The 16295-nt window shown below is 49.2% G+C and overlaps 1 protein-coding gene across 3 annotated transcripts; it reads right to left on the bottom strand.

The window, feature by feature from the left end:
• Positions 1-8679: 8679 nt before the first annotated feature.
• On the bottom strand, positions 8680-12963 carry LOC116664773. Of its 3 annotated transcripts, XM_032483048.1 has the most exons (3): positions 12906-12963; positions 11961-12133; positions 8680-11582 (listed from the first exon to the last, which is right to left on the bottom strand). In XM_032483048.1, the coding sequence occupies exons 1-3, from the start codon at positions 12917-12919 to the stop codon at positions 11077-11079; spliced, it is 693 nt and encodes a 230-aa protein (XP_032338939.1). In that variant the 5' UTR covers positions 12920-12963; the 3' UTR covers positions 8680-11076. The 3 variants fall into 3 exon arrangements, 1 of the variants encoding a protein (XP_032338939.1); XR_004321193.1 differs by lacking the exon at positions 12906-12963 and having other exon boundaries at positions 8680-11587; positions 11961-12800; XR_004321192.1 differs by lacking the exon at positions 12906-12963 and having other exon boundaries at positions 8680-11655; positions 11961-12800.
• Positions 12964-16295: the final 3332 nt, after the last annotated feature.

Genomic DNA, 16295 nt, shown 5'->3' on the forward strand with positions numbered 1-16295 from the left:
CGGGGCTGGGGCTGTTTTTGTAAGAAAGGTTTTCATTTTAACTTTCACTTCTTCAACAGTAGTGATTTATTGTTTTCTTTTCATTATTTTGTCAGTTTTTTTTCTAGGAACTCCAGTGCTTCACACACGCATTCAAGGGTACTGGTATCAGGTCTCTTCTGCCAGCAAGTAAAGCACCAGCTGTAGGCATTTGGGAGAGTCTCTTCATCGGACTGAGGAAGTGCCTTCCTTCCTTAATAGTCACTGAATGTTTTTGTCAGAAACAGATTCTGGATTTGTATCTAATGCTCTTTCTGCATCTACTAAGATGATCGTATGGTTTTTCTTTTTATATTTGTAAATACAGTGAATTGCACTGATTTGTAAATGTCAGTCTCACATTCCTGGGATAAATCCCTGTTGGCCATGATGTATTATGTATTTACATATTTTTAGATTCAAACTGCTAAAACTTCATTAAGAATATGTGCCTCTGAGTTCATTACGGATATTGGTCTGTGATTTTATTTTCTTATGTTGTCTTTTTCTGGTTTGGGTATCAATATAATACTGGCCTTAGAGAATGAATTGGAAAGTATTCTCTCCTCTTCAGTTTTCTAAGACTTTCTGTAGCATTGGTATTATGTCTTCCTTAAATTTTGATAGAATTCACCAGTAAGGCTATAGTTTTCTTTATGTGAAGGTTTTTACCTAGAAATTTAATTTTTTTAAATAGATGCTGGGCTATTCAGTATATCTACTCCTTCCTGAGTGAGTTTTGATAGTTTGTCTTGCAAGAAATTTACCCTGGGGTTCCTTCTGGATACAAGCCCAGGAGTGGGATTCCTGGGTCATACAGTAAGTCTATTCATAGTCTTTTTGAGGAATCTCCATACTGTTTTCTACAGTGGCTGCACCAAACTGCATTCCCACCAGCAGCGAAGGAGGGTTCCCTTTTCTCCACAGCGTCTCCAGCATTTGTCATTTGTGGACTTTTGAATGATGGCCATTCTGACTGGTGTGAGGTGATACCTCACTGTAGTTTTGATTTGCATTTCTCTGATAATTAGTGATACTGAGCATTTTTTCATGTGCCTATTGGCCATCTGTGTGTCTTCATTGGAGAATTGCTTGTTTAGATCTTCTGTCCATTTTTGGATTGGGTTGTTTGTTTTTTTCTTATTAAGCCATGTGAGCTGCTTATATATTCTGGAGATCAAGCCTTTGTCAGTTTCATCTTTTGCAAAAATTTTCTCCCATTCTGCAGCTCACAGTGAAAAAGTATGCAACAAGGAACACATGCATGTTCATGTATAACTGAAAAAGTGTTTTCTACACTGGAAATTGGCACAACATTGTAAACTGACTACAACTCAATAAAATAAAATTGAAAAAAAAAAATTTACCCTGGGATGGGGGAGGGTAGAGCTCAGTGGTAAAGCACATGCTTAGCATGCAGGAGGTCCTGGGTTCAATCCTCAGTACCTCTACTAAAATAAATAAATAAATACATAAGTATATAAATAAACAAACCTAATTACCTCCTCTTCCCTAAAAAACCCCCAAAAAACAAACACACACAAAAAAAGAAATGTACCCATTTTATCTAAGTTGTGTAACTTTGGGCATAAATTGTTCACAATATCCTCCTACCCTATTGTGTGGGGTATTTCTCTCTCATTCCCGACCCTGGTAATCTGGGCCTTATCTCTTTATTTCCCAATCAGTCTTGCTAGACATTTATCAGTTTGGTTGATCTGCAAGAACCAATTTGGTGTCGCTGATTTTCTCTATTGTTTATCTGCTGTTTGGTTCATTGATTGCGTTCTTATCTTTATTGTTCTCTTTCTTCTGCTTAATTTGAGTTTCCTTTGCTCTTCTTTTCCATGCTAAGAAAAATCACTGATAAAAACGTGATTTCTGCCTTCATTACACGGAAAACACTCTCCCGAGTGCCGCTTACACGTGGCTCACTCCTGTTACAGCAACGTGCATTGCAGCAGAATGAAATGCACTCCCTGCCAAGGGGACAACGTTTCCTTTAAGGTCAAATTTAACAGGCTCTATGTCTGATCAGTATCACTGCATTCTCAGTGACATCCAGCCTCGCTCTTCATTAGAATATGATTTTACAGAAAACCAGGCCTGTCCTCTTAGAGTTATCAACAACGTTTGCCACAGAAAATCCAAGTCACTTACCAACTTGCTATAATTAACCCGGTAACTTTGACCTAACCGATCTCTTACGAGTAAAACTGCCTCTTTGGAAACTGAATAAATTCTCTTGCTAACTTACAAAACATCTCAGCTTCGGGTCTGGGTCTTCCTTCTTGTCAGCAACACAAGGGAAGTTCAGATGGAAGTCGGAGCGTTCATTTTGGGAAGCAAGAGGGAATCTCACCCTTCACAGAGTGCACCTTGCAAACAAGCTCCTGGGAGCGGTGTCTTGATCGGAGGGTAACACAGTCCTACACTCACTGGGCAGTTCTCATTTCAGCTTTGGGATCCTCTGGAGTCCGTGCGTGTGGACTGGCCCGCAGGACAGCAGATTCCTTGATCACCTTTATTATGTGGGGAAAATATCTGTAACTAAGAGACCAGGTATTTACAACTATTCAACATGTCCACTCGTTTAATTCTCAAACAACCTTACAAATTGGCGACTATTATTACCTCCTCTTGATGGGTGAGAAAGGGAGGCACAGAGGAGATGAAAAAACTTGCCAAAGATCTCTTGACCAGAAAAAGGAAAAAGCTGGAATGCGACCCTCAGCTCCACACCAGAACCCTACCTCTTAGCCAAACCACACGTTACAGATTTTCACTGTCACTTAATTTACTGTTACCATGTGTCAGTTTCTGGTGTGCAGCACAGTGTCCCAGTCATGCATATATATACATATATTTGTTTTCATATTCTTTTTCATTAAAGGTTATTACAAGATATTGACACATTGTAACTGACTGTACTTCAATTTTTTTAAAAGTTATGATTACCTAAAATGGTGGGAAGCGCTACGTGGATGGGAGGAGAAGGAGGTAGGGGGATTCATCCAGGACCGCGGCTCCTGCGTGACTCTTCACGGGGAAATCGCTCAGTGTGCGGACTTCCAGGAGCACACCTGTCACGTGCAGCAAGAACCAGCTGTGTCTGCGTCTCTGTCGGGTCAGGGTCACAGCGACGGCTGCAGCCGCATGGGACAACGTGTCGGAGCAGCCGGGGTGAGCCGGCGTGGTGCAGGGCAACTGAGAGGAAGAGAAGCCAAGCCTACTCGCAGTCAGGCTGACACCTGTCTGGTCTGTCAAAGCACCAGCCTCCGAAGGTCAGTGCTGCTTCTGTCAGACGGCTAACTACCCACCTAGCGATGTCCTCGGGGGAACAGGCGACAGGTAGGTTTTGAAGAAGGCGATGGAGGGGCAGGGGCAGTGCTGGGCCGGGGCTGGGGGAACGTCAGGTTGCTAAGGGCACCAGCGTGGGCCCCTCAACATTTTACATCACTCAGAGCAGTCGAGAAACTCACATTTGGGCTGACTGCTCCCCAGAAGTGAGGGTATCCAGGAACTGTTTTGAACATGACCTCCCGGAAGTACAAAAGCATTGGAGGTAGGTCCCAAGTGTGGGAGATGCACTGACCAGCGTGTAGCCCTGAGCCCAGGGCCCCGGGCAGTGTGGGTCCAGGAGCTCGAGAAAGTTCTCCCTTTCTTCAGCACAAGCCCCTCAACCCCATCCTTCCATCTGCTTCCCCACACCTGCCCACAGTTCCCTAGGCCATTTCACCCCCTCAGAGGGTGGCATGGCTGTCTCTGCTGGCCCGGTCCCCACCGCCCTGATCAGCTTGGCACCCACCTCCCCTGAGCACCTGTCCTCCCCTCCCGGCCCCGCCCCACCCTCCAGCCCTGCATCCTCCAGCCTCCTGAGAGCCTCACTGGGCTCCTAGGACAGAGACCCCCCACCCCCACGCCACCAGGCGTTCTGATGCCTTCTCCATCCCACCCCCCACTTCCAGGTCCAGATGGATCGCCCCCCTTCCCAGCTCCCCCATCACCTCCACTTCCTCCACCACACATCTGTCCCCCTCCCTCCCCAAGACTGGATGCAAACAGAGTGACTGAGACTCAGGGAACCTAGTGGCCCATCTTAGGAACATGAATAAAATAACAAACCAGGAGAGAGGCAGAGGGAACCATCCTTTCTGGTGGCTTTAGGGGGTGGGTCTCTGAAGCCACCTTCTGAGTGGCAGCCAGGCAGTGTCGCCTGATGAAACTAGTGCTTTAACCAGGCGACCGCAGACAGACGCACGGTCACCCTTCATCTTGTTCCCGACAGGGTGAGAGAGAGAAGGGACAGTCTGATGGGAGCCTCTGCCCGGGTCAGCTGTCTGCTCTCAGAGTCTCTTCTGAGACCCCAGTAGAAAACTCTAGAATCGTCTAACCCTACCAGGGAGTCGCCTTGTTTGGGGGCCAGTCAAGTAAACGCACGGTCTTGTCAGAAACTCAGACTCTGTGAGCATCTCTGAGGGTGCAAGGTGTCCCCAGAGTCCCCGTGATGAATGGCGCTGGGGTGGGGGATGGAGAAACGCAGCTGATTCAGCTCCCGCATGAGGCTGGGCCTCTCCACAGCCTGGCTGGTTCGCACAGACCCAGTGCTAAGTAAACCATCCTAAATACAGCTTGAAACCAAAACACCTGTCTGCAGCTCCAAACCAGAAGGTTTGGACAAGCTTTAATTTTTAAAAACAGTTCGGATTACACGGGCAGACGGTTTCCAAAAGGAAAACAGAAAGTTTGCAAACACACTCCTGAAGCCACACGCTGCACTCCCCCTGAGGCCCACTCCCACACTCCCTCCCATGAAGGAAGTCGCCCAGTCCTCGGGGTCCTCGCTGGGGGGCGGTGGCCCAGCCCCGCAGGGCTCCCTGAGGGACACGGAGGGGAAGGCACAACACTGTTAGCATCACAGACATCAGACAGGTTTTACTTTTTGCCACTAGGAAGGACATCACTGACTCCAGGCTTGGCAGAGAAGGTTCTCTGTATTTAGGAAAGGACACAAAAGAGCTCCTGGGTCGGGCTTAAGGGCTTGGAGCAGCGCCATGGAGCACCGGGCCTCCAGCTCCCGAGAGAATTAAGGTCCCAGGAGGGAGGTCCTGACGAGGGGGGCCCCGGGGGTGCGGGTGCGTCTGTGGACAGAGGGCAGTGCAGGCCCACACTCCACGCCCGATTCTCCTCCCAAGCTCGTGGTTCTCGGTACTGACCTGTTACACTAAGCAAGCTCCACACAGCACTTGTGTGGCCTCCAGAAGCTGCTTCACTGGTGCCAATTATGTGGACTTAGACACAGATGTAAAACTAGACCAAGACAGCCTCACACGTGAGGAAGAGGGGACAGGACTTCAGCCCCTGACAGCTGCTGTGAATAGAACAGTGTCTTCCCCAAAATGCATGTGTCAGAGCCCTGATCCCCAGGACCCCTGACCCCACAGGACCCCACCATGAGATCTGGTTTGGAAATAAGGTCTTTAGAGAGCAAATCAAGTTAAAATGAGGTCATTAGGGGAACCCTAATCCCACATGGCTGGGGTCCTCATCAAAGGGGGTCATTTGAATGCAGAGACAGACATGCATACAAGACACGCAGACGTGCTCTGATGCGAAGATGAAGACATACGTCGGCAAGCTGAGGAGCGAGGCCTCAGGAGGACCAAACCCAGCCGGCACTTGGATCTGGGACTTCCGGCCTCCAGAACCAAGAGACGGCAGATCTGTGTCAGTCAAACCACTCCGTCTGTGGTAGTTTTTATGGTGGGCCCAGGGGACTGATACATGGCCTATAATAAGTCCTCAATAAAATTTGAGGATGAAACAAACCATATAATGGTAGCTACTTGGAAAACCCCCAAAAGGGACAGAAGCATCCTTCCACAACTTCTACGGAGCCCTCCGTCCTCCCTCCAGGGCGGGGGGCCAGCAGCGCCAACCACGGGTCCCAAGCAAGGTCCCAGGGCGCCCGCCTTCTCCTGCAAGACGGGCCCCCACAGCCCTCACCTGCTTACCTCCGAGCTACCGCCCCTCGGGTGGGAAGCGCTGCCTGCTGGTTCTTTCTGATACGCACAGATCAGAGAGAAAAGAGACCTGTAATTGGGTTTCTCCAACATGGACAGTTTCTGCCCTGAGAAAAGCATTAGATTAGGGAGGAATGTTCCCTTTGTGTTCCAAATCAGGCAAAGAGAAGCTGGCCTTGTTTTGTCCTCAAGTCTCTAATTGCTTAAAACCAGACAGAGATGGAGAGAAGCCCTGTTTGGTGCTGGTGCGAAGCGGGCCAGGCTCTGTGTTGTGTGTGCATTCCTGGGGCGAAGCGCTGCTCAGACACCTCTAGGTCCCCACCCAGGGGCAGGGCCGAGAAGCAGAACACATTGGAAACTCTGAGCAGTGCCCTGGAAGAGCATATAGGGCCCTCCACCCACGTGAGCCAGTCTCTACATCATGGGTCTTAACATTTTCTTTCTCATTGTGATTAAAAGATGCCAAAGTACGATCTGGTCCAGAGAGCAGAGGCTGCCCCAAATATGGTGCACCCAGTGGCCATGGGCACAGCTGTGACCAGTGGATGCAGGGACAGCTCAGGAGCCCACAGGGATAAGGTGGGAGTAATGCACCAGGAGGGCTGGCGGCGTTCAGGAAGGGGGAGATCCATGCAGAAAAGACGGCCTCCCAGTGTATCTTAGAGGCCTGGAGGCATTTGAACTGGCAGCGGAGCGAGCGGGGCCTCCAGCTGTCAGTGGGAGCCTGCCTTCCCACCAGATCGCTGAGGACAAGCCCGCGACACCCAAGGGTGTCAAGCAGGCAGTGCCACACGTACTGCAAAAGCCACAGCTCTGTGCCTAAGATGTGAGTGCGGCATAGAAGTCCAAAGAACATAGCCCAAGAAATTTTCTGGTTTTCACATTTCAAACCTGATACGGATTATCTGCTCTAATGAAAGAACGTCGGTGAAATCTGCTGGTCAATCTTAGACCCCCAGGAAGGTGAAGTGAAAAACACAGGAAGGATCGCAGTCCTATTCCTTGTCGTCAGGGCCCTGCGGAGGGTACAGGAGGGACCCTGAGGGTGCTTGCGGGGTGACCAGCTGGTCCCTGCATGGACAAATCGTCTGCTCTTCCACCCACACTTTGTTTCCTGCCCCCGTGCTGGCCACGTGGCCTGGGAGCAGGGTCTCCGTGGAGGGTCCCCCGCCTCTGCTCCCATGTGACACATGGCTGTGCGCAGTTGTGCGGGGCTGTTCTCTGAGATGAAGGTGGTGGTGTGTTCTCAGCTCTCCTGTTGGATAAAAGCACCTTAATGAAAGAAGGTGGTTCCACTACATCATCACATCCCCTCTAACCTCTCCAGCTGAGGATAACGCCAGGCGCAGCACCCCACCTGGGCTCCCCCCCAAAATTGTTCACCTGACAAAGCCCAGCCAAATGCCATCTTTTCACTCTCACTTCTCTGAAATCCCATGGAGTTTGTAGATAGGTCAGTCAACCCTAATTACCTACTAACGTCCATAGTTTCCCTGACACGATCACAAAACCTCCGGGGCGGAGACCGTGCCTGACATTTCCCTCCACCTCCCACCGCGCCCTGCACCGCGCTGGGCCCCCAGGCGGTCAGGGGAGCCGGCACCGCGGCCGAGTCCTTCAGCGCCGCGGGGGAGGGGGGGCCCGGGGCGGGGCGGGGCTGGGCGCAGCGAGCGAAGGGTGGGCTCACACAGCGCAGCGCGAGGAGGGCCTCAGACTCACGGGGCGGATGGAGAAGGAACTGGGGAGGGAGACATCGCGGGCAGCTGGAGAGGGGAGACAGAGAGAGGGAAATTGGGGCTCTGAGAGAGGGAGGCTCCCGGACCCCCAGCACGAGGGTTCGGTGCCATTTCAGCCCTCCTGGGTTCAGGCAAATTCCGCACAGAGAGGCTGCTGGGGAAAGGGCCAGCAGCGAGGTGCCCTTGGACGCAGGCTTGGCACTTGGCTCTGGGTTCTTGTTTCCAAAGAGCTGAGAGGGTTTTTCGGGCACATCCTCCCTGCAGGTAAAATGGCAAAACAGTTTGCTCTGTCACCCAAATTCAGATACACTTGGCTCATTTCCATTCCATGTTATGCTAAGGTTTTTAAATATCCTGGTCAGGTCAGTGAATGTCATTTGTCCTCCGTTCCTTTGGATTTCAGCTCGGAACTGACCCTGAGGATCGGTAAGGAGCTCGGGACCTTGCAGTCACAGGGTGTTCTGCACACTCCGCGGTCAGCCTGGAGCCGGAACCGCCAGGGGTCCGGGGACCAGAGCGGTCGGCGGTGCTGGGGCTCCCTCTGGTGTCTGTCTCTGGGGCAGGCAGCCTGGAAACCTGCTTCCGAGGAAGGGCACTGACCAAGGGCGTGGAGAATCCCGCAACCTCACAGGCGACGCTCCTCTCCCTGGAAACCAAAGGAGTCCGAGAGCGAAGGCGGGAGAGAGAGTTGAGGACCAGGTACCCAGCGATGGCCCAGCTCAGCCGCTCGCATCCCTATCAACTTCCCCCTCCCAGCAACCCTGACAGCCAAAGTTACATCGTCCCCTTTGGGACGAGGAAGCTGAGGGTCAGAGGTTAAGAAACACACTGAGGGTCACACAACCGGTAAGAGAGCACCCAGGAATAAAATCCTGGCCCCCAGGTTTTCAGCTCAGGGCTTTTAAGCACCGTGATGTACTAATTAATGGAAGGCATGTGGGGGTTGAACCGAAAGAAAGCTTCCGGTGGTTTGGAGAAGCAGAATGTACGTGAACTTCCTGCGTGCTCCCTAATCCAGGGAAAGACGCACGCCTCTCACAAGCACGGTGAGTGTCCGGTGATGGCGTGTTCGGGAAGACATTCTGCACCGGCAGGGTAACCATTCATATTTTTGTTTTCACTAATGAAAGAGATGATTTTATTGTTAAATTATAAACCAAAGACTAACGTACCCAACCAAGCAGTAATTTTACAGTTCCACCACACACACACACACACACACACACAAACACACACACACCCCTATCTTCCAAGAAATTACTCAAAACCACTAGTGAGGTCTATCTCTGCAAGCAAGGTTGCCAGATACAGCAAACAAAATTTCAGATACACAATGGATAATTTTTTAGCATAAGTATGTCCCATGCAATATTTAGGATGTGCCATAAATATTGCTTGGGACATACTTATGCTAAAAAATCATTTGTTGTTCATCAGAAGTATCCATTTAACTGGATGTCTTGTATTTTATCCGGCAACCTTATTTGAAAGTTGATGGGGCAATCTTCGCGGGCACAAAAGCAGCTTTAGGAAGCCAGGTATATGAGGAACAGAGATGGGGGGGTCCCAGAATGTGGTAGGTGTTCAGAAAAGAGAGTTAAGAGGAAACATCAACACAGACAGAGCTAGGGGGTCAGCCTGGTTCATACATAAAACAGAGCTGGACAGAGAAGTGAGGTGATGCCAGGAATGTTAGGACGCTGGTGCCCCTGCAGAGCAAGGCTTCAAGATTTGACCAGTGTGTTATTTAGCAAAGGTGGGAAGAAATGACTTTTCTATTGGTAAACATTCGTATCTCTTTATATTCAAAATAAGACATTCAATAAGCCTTGAGTGTAATCTAACATCTTACCCTATTTGGAATTGATAGCAATGAATTTTTAGTGAAATCTATTTTTGCATGAATGGGGCTAATAATTTACATTTTGTTCATTGTGTCAGGATACCAAGAAACAAGTACTATGTTTCTGGGTTATTTAAATATTGTCTAAATATATATTCTAGATCAGCGCCCCCATCAGCTTCCTGGCAAACCCATCCCTATTCCAAATGTGAACAATACCTCGCTACGTAAAGTGTAGCTTACATTTTTGCTGGGACAAGATGCTGAAGACTGTAATAAATATGGCAGATGACCTGAGCTGCCTCTGGGTTCTTAAATGATTTGTCTGTATCCAGCTTCCTTTCTGTCACCATCCCAAATTTTAAAATAAGTAGGAGGTTTCAACTTTCATGCATGGAAAAATGTAAGCGTATATTCCCCCACTGTCCACAAAACCGTCAAAAATATCAATGAGATGCCAAATCCCCCCCCCACCAAATATAAGCGACAAGGGCCAGAATTATTTTATCTGAATAAGGAAAACAAAAACAAAATACTAATCCGTGGGGCTTTTCAAGTGCAAAAATTAAAATCAACATTGTTTATGCCGTATTTACGGGTCAGCAAGTCCTTGTTCAAGCTTCAGGCCCCCAAGTGGAAAAACAGAGCATGACAGCAGTAATTCACAAGTTTTTGTCACAATTAGAGGAGCTGATCACAGAAGGCCTTTAGACTCACGCCCAGCACAGTTAGCGCTCACACCAGCCGGCGTCATCGTGATCATTCAAAAGGCACCAGATGCGGGCCGAGGGAAGGAAGATACCTGTTCCAGGTTTAAGCAACGTTCCTCCCCCTCTTTCCCAAGCTGGTTAGGCAAATAAGGAGAGCCCTCCACCCCCAGATGGCTGGTCAGTGCGGGGAGGAAGTTCACGGACGTTTCCACGAAGCGGCCCGGCGTTGACGGCGCACGGGTCACGGGCTGCTGGGTTTGGAGGAACCAGCGTCTCTGAGGACCTGAATGCGAACACTACATGGGTCTGCTAGGGCTGTCATGACACAGCACCTCAGACTGAGGGGCCTACACGGCAGAAATGTGCTTCGGAGGCCGGAAGTCCGAGACGAAGATGCGGGCAGGGCCGGCTCGTCCTGGGGCCGTGCGGGAGAGGCGGGCCCGCCCGCTCCAGCCTCTGGGGCTTGGCTGGTCATCCTTGGCTCTGCCTTCACGCCCGTGTGGCGCTTTCCCCGTGGGAAGGGCCCGTCCGAATTTCCCTCTCTCACAAGGACAGCAGTCACCGGGATTAGGGCCACCCTACTCCGGCCTGACCGCCCCTTAACTGATCATATCTGCTGATTGCATTAGGACTCCATTTCCAAGTACATTTACATTCTGAAATACCAGAATTAAGACCTCAACATACGACTTTGGGGGGCACAATTCAGCCCCCAACAAATACCTGAGCAGAGCACGTGCCTCAGTTCACCATGCTCTCTGCCCGGCCGCACAGCTCAGCCACACAGATGTGGGTGTCTGCAGGCCCCAGGGGGACGGGCAGTCTGCGGTTGTGCGCCGAGGACCTGGTACATTTAAATCCTCCTCCTCCTCCACTGACTCCGGCTTGGCGACACCCCAGTCAACTTCTGTGTTTGCTCGTCTATAAAAGGAGAACAAGAACTCTCGGCCCTCGGTGGATCTGAGGACACCATCAAACCGCCCGGCACGCAGCAAACACTCAGCGACGCGGGGCCTGTCCTCCGCCGGCGACGAGGGTGGGACGGATTCGTGGGTGGGCCTGGTGCGCCACCTGTGATGGCTGCTACCGTTATTGCTGGATTTTACAAAGCAGAGCACGAGACGGTGCCGATCAACAAGGCATTTATCGTGCGGGAGGCGGGCAGTAAACCCAGGGGAAGGAGGGTCAGGCAGAGGCAGCGCGTGGAGAGGGGTCAGCGTCGACACCAGGGGTCCAGCAGCTGGAGCAGGATCTGTGCTGAGGAGGAAGCGATCGGAGGACGTCAAAGCTCGAGGCCATGGTCTATGTTTACACATTTTCAATGGCTGCTGGATCACATCGAGATTAAGGGGGAAGGGGGAGGGTAGAGCTCAGTGGCAGAGCACATGCCCAGCATGCACGAGGTCCTGGGTTCCATCCCCAGCACCTCCATTAAAGATAAATAAATAAATAAACCAAATTACCTACCTCCCCCCAAAACTGATAAAAATTTAATTTTTTTAAAAAAAGATTAAAAGGGAATGTTCATGAGTCTGTGCTTTAGATCTAAAAAAACCAACAGGAGCTAACAGCCCACAGCCCAAACGTTCCTGATTTGTGAGGTGCGATGCATCCAAGACCCACTGCTCACCTCCTCCAGCCTCAGGAGCCCGTCTGTGTGTCCGGGGTCCTGGGTCCTTTTGCCAATGGTCACGTTTGCCAACAGTCACCAGCCACCAGCCACGAGGTTGCGCATCCCAGAGCATCAGATCGGTGCAGACCCAGCTCGTTACCACACGCCCCTTGACGCCCCCATCAGAGCCGCTGGGGATTTTACAAAGCAGAGCATTTATATAATATATAAATCCTCAGATCCACCGAGGGCCTAGAGTTCTTCCTCCCCACGACTGGCTTTCTCTGCACATTCCCTGAGCGATTTCAAAGATGACTACTTGGGTTCACAAAGCGAGCAAGCCAGTTCCCTTGATGCCCAACGTTGCTCGAATCTGAGCCTGTGATTTGCATTTGCTTCAGACCCACCATGAATTCCCTTCTCTGCCTTTGGCAATAAGCTCTCCGTGCAAGGTCTTCACTACTTCCTAATTGTCGGAATTTATTTGCTTCATTTTTCTTCTTAGAAAACATTTAAAAAATTAATCTCCAATCTTGGGCTGCTGTTAATTTAAAAGCTCCTCCTCATTTATTTATGGCATCATTTGTTCTTTCAATCACACCTCACGACCAGCAGAGCACCACACACGCCAGAGCATAGCACAACCACTGCTTTCTACACCTGCGTTTGCTGGCCCTCCTTCCTGCTTAAAAACATCACCCAGTGACCGCCATCACATAATAGCTAGTTGACTTGAAGAGGACATTCGAAGAACATTGGTGCAGTGGGGTGCACGTATCTTTTCAAATTATATGCACCCCAGTGTTCACAGAGGGACTATTTATAATAGCCAAGACATGGAAGCAACCTAAATGTCCCTCAACAGATGACTGGATAAAGAAGATGTAGTATACTTATACAATGGAATACTACTTAGCCATAAAAAAGAATGAAATCATGCCATTTGCAGCAACATGGACTGACCTGGAGATGGTCATTCTAAGTGAAATAAGCCAGAAAGAGAAAGAAAAATACCATATGATGTCACTCATATGTGGAACCTAAAAAAAAAATGAGACAAATGGACTTATTTACAAAATAGAAACAGACTCTCAGACAAAGAAAACAAACTACAGTTACCAAAGGGGAAAGAGTGGGGAGGGATAAATTAAGAGTTTAGGATTAACAGATACACACTACTATATATAAAATAGATTAACTACAAGGACCTACTGTACAGCGCAGGGAACTGTATTCAATAGCTTTTGTAATAACCTAGAATGGGAAAAAATCTGAAAAAGAATATATATATGTATATGTAAAGCTGAATCACTTTGCTGTACACTTGAAACCAGCACATCAAAAATCAACCATAAATATATAATATATAAATCAACTACCTCAATAAAAATTTTTTAAAATAAAGCCCCCCCAAAAGAAAACAGTGGAGTGGGGTGGGATGGGGTAGGCATGTCCTCTTAAACCTTGAACCCACGCAGGCAGCCCTGGCTTCAAGCTGGCAGGTGCCTGCGTGGTCCACTCCCACTGCCGTATCAGCCCAGGCTGCCCTGCCTCCCTCCGGTCTCCGCATTTTATCAAGTGCAGTGGATGGTGGGGGTCATGGGAACTAGTGATGACACTTCTGCCTCGGCCACTTCCTCACTGAAGACACGCTCAGCCCAGATCTTTCCCAGCCTTGTCCATCTTTTATCCCCTTAATGTTAAACACAGCACTTTGGCATCAGAAGCCCACAAATATTTAGTTGAAAAATTAATTAGATGGGACTTAATCTGAGAACAAGTACTTGTTTTACTAGCCCACATCCACAAAGTTCCCCTAGAATTAGAACAGCAAACAGCTTCTCCCTCTAGTGCCGACGCGGAACGACAACAGTCGCAGCCTCCTCCAGGCAATTCTGCGGCCGCTCCCGGGCTCGGGAGGAGAGAGCATCGCCAGCAATTACCAGAATGCCCTGAGCCTGGGAGAGCGGGCTGCTGGTCCAGCTGTGTCGGTCGGGGCTCCCCAGAGAAGCAGATCCAATCAGAGATGTGCATGTATGTGACGGATTTGTTTTAAGCAACAGGCTCACGTGATTGCAGGGACTTGGCACATCTGAAACTTGTCGGGTCAGCTGACCACCTAGGTCAGGTAAGAGTTGGTGTTGCAGTCTTTTTCTTTTGGATTTTTTTTAATGATATGCCCACTGGATTTTTTTTTAATTTTATCTGGGGGTGGGCAATTATGTTTGTTTGTTTGTTTGTCTGTTTGTTTAATGGAGGCACTGGGGATTGAACCCAGGACCTTGTGCATGCTAAGCACACACTCTACCACTGAGCTATGTCCCACCCCCCAGCACCCCCAGTGTTACAGTCTTGAGTCTGAAATCTGCAGAGCAGCCTGGCAAGCCGGAAACCCAGGTGGGCCTTCTGTGCTCCAGGCTTGAGGCAGAATTCCTTCTTCCCTAGAAACCCTGCTTTGGCTCTTAAAGCCTTTGACTGATTGGGTGAGGCCCACCCACATTATGGAAGGTGATCTCCTTTACTTAATGCCAGCTGATTGAAGATGTTAATCACATCTACCAAATACTGTCATGGTCACATCTAGACTAGTGTTCAACCAAACAACAGGGTACCATAGCCTAGTCAGATGGACACACAAAATTAGCCATCACAGGTACTATGAATCTTCCTCTCCTGTTCCAGAAAACACCGCCTCATAATCTGCCAAAGCCTTCGTGTACCCTCAGACAAGGCTTACGCCACTCAGTTCTCAACGGTACCACTTCTTAACAGGGCATGGAATTAATGAAGTTGATGCTTGAGCAGAGAATTTAGAAGCCTTAAGGAATTTAATAACTCAACCAGAAAGGTCTCTGAAACACCTAGTGAGCATCTGGTTCACTCCTCTGCTTCCCAGCGGTCTCGAGTGCACCGTTTTTAAAGTCAGGAAAGACTCTTCCCCAGTGTCTGAGAAAGGGCACGCAGGACAGGAATTTAAAGAAAACATGGAAGTCAATATCCAATAGGCACTAATAGCTTAGTAAGCTGAAATAAATTGATTTTTCACTAAAAGCCAAAAGGCAACAAACTAAACAGGCCTTCTCCTGCTTATGGCCAGGACGCGTGGCAATGTATAGATGCAATAAGATTGAATTGGTTTTGTGGAGATGGAACAAAAGAAAAAATTACAGAACCCAGTTGCTACCCCTAATTAGAATTTCAGAGAAACAGATTACCCGCTCCCTGCTCCATCGTGTTCTGACCCTCTTGATCAAATTGTGCGCACAGTCTTCCTGGTTAGTCCTCTGATGCCCCTCCCATCACGTCTGTGTGATCAGGTCACCCTTCAAGACAGCCACAGGTGGCCGGCCCGGGGCTGATGGCAGTTGGGGGCCTGTGACGTCTCGTTTGCTTAGCTTTGTCTCTCCAACTCACAGAAGTTGCCTTGGGCCTCATTTATAAAGGCTTCCCCAACCACTGGAGCCCCCATGACCTCATGTTGTGTTGCCCCTTGTGTGACCCCAAGTTGGAGGCCCTGCCCCACGGCTCCTCCAGCCCTCATACCAGGCATCCTCGTTAGGATGTCAGGTGGATGTCCCGTCTCTGCATCAGAATCGCAGAATGGCAACCGCATCTTAGAGCCCATTATTTTGTTCAACAAATGCTCCAAGAATGATGCTCCTTTACCCAGACATCTCCCAAATTTTAAACGCCACCACACCAACGGTGATTGTGAAGACAGCCAACAGAGCAGCTCTGCGTATTGTCTTACTTGATTCTCCCCCATCCCCGTAACAGGTGGCTTGAGTTCTCATGTTGTTAATGGCAAACTGAGTCTCATGCCTTCAGATACACAAAATGTGAATGTCCACAGGGTTCATACATTGGCTCAAACTCTCAGAATCCGAACTCTGTTCTTTCCCAAGAAAGAGGAAAGAGCGAGGACTCGACCCTCCTGGAGCTCTGAGTGGGTGGGTGGGGAGGGGTCAGCATAAAAACCCCCATGTAGCAGCTTCGATTAGATTTCATAGAACTGGACGTAACCACGTTAGCCAAGATGCGCCCTCCAGCCCTGCTCTCCTTATCCTTCTGGGAAAGGACATTTGTCATTGGTCACTTCAGTCCACTATTTCAAGATGCTAATGGCCTCAAAAGACATTGGCATTTTGTGACTTATTTCTAGTTGTAAAATTTAGAAATTTGATCAATCAAATGTTCATCCAAAAGTAATAGTGTTGGTTGCAGCCACTATGGAAAACAGTGTGGAGATTTCTTTAAAAATTTAAAATACAACTACCATATGACCCAGCAATTCCACTCCTGGGCATATATCTGAAAAGATGAAAACTCTACTTTGAAAAGATACATGCACCC

This window comes from Camelus ferus, chromosome 7 (assembly GCF_009834535.1).
Source record: "Camelus ferus isolate YT-003-E chromosome 7, BCGSAC_Cfer_1.0, whole genome shotgun sequence".
Lineage (NCBI taxonomy): Eukaryota > Metazoa > Chordata > Mammalia > Artiodactyla > Camelidae > Camelus > Camelus ferus.

Excerpts from the sequence above, each read along its gene's own strand:
- LOC116664773 (XM_032483048.1), bottom strand. Across the intron at positions 11,583-11,960 it reads GGCTCCTGAGGCTGGAGGAG|ATCCTGCTCCAGCTGCTGGA; the intron begins GTGAGCAGTGGG and ends TCCTCAGCACAG.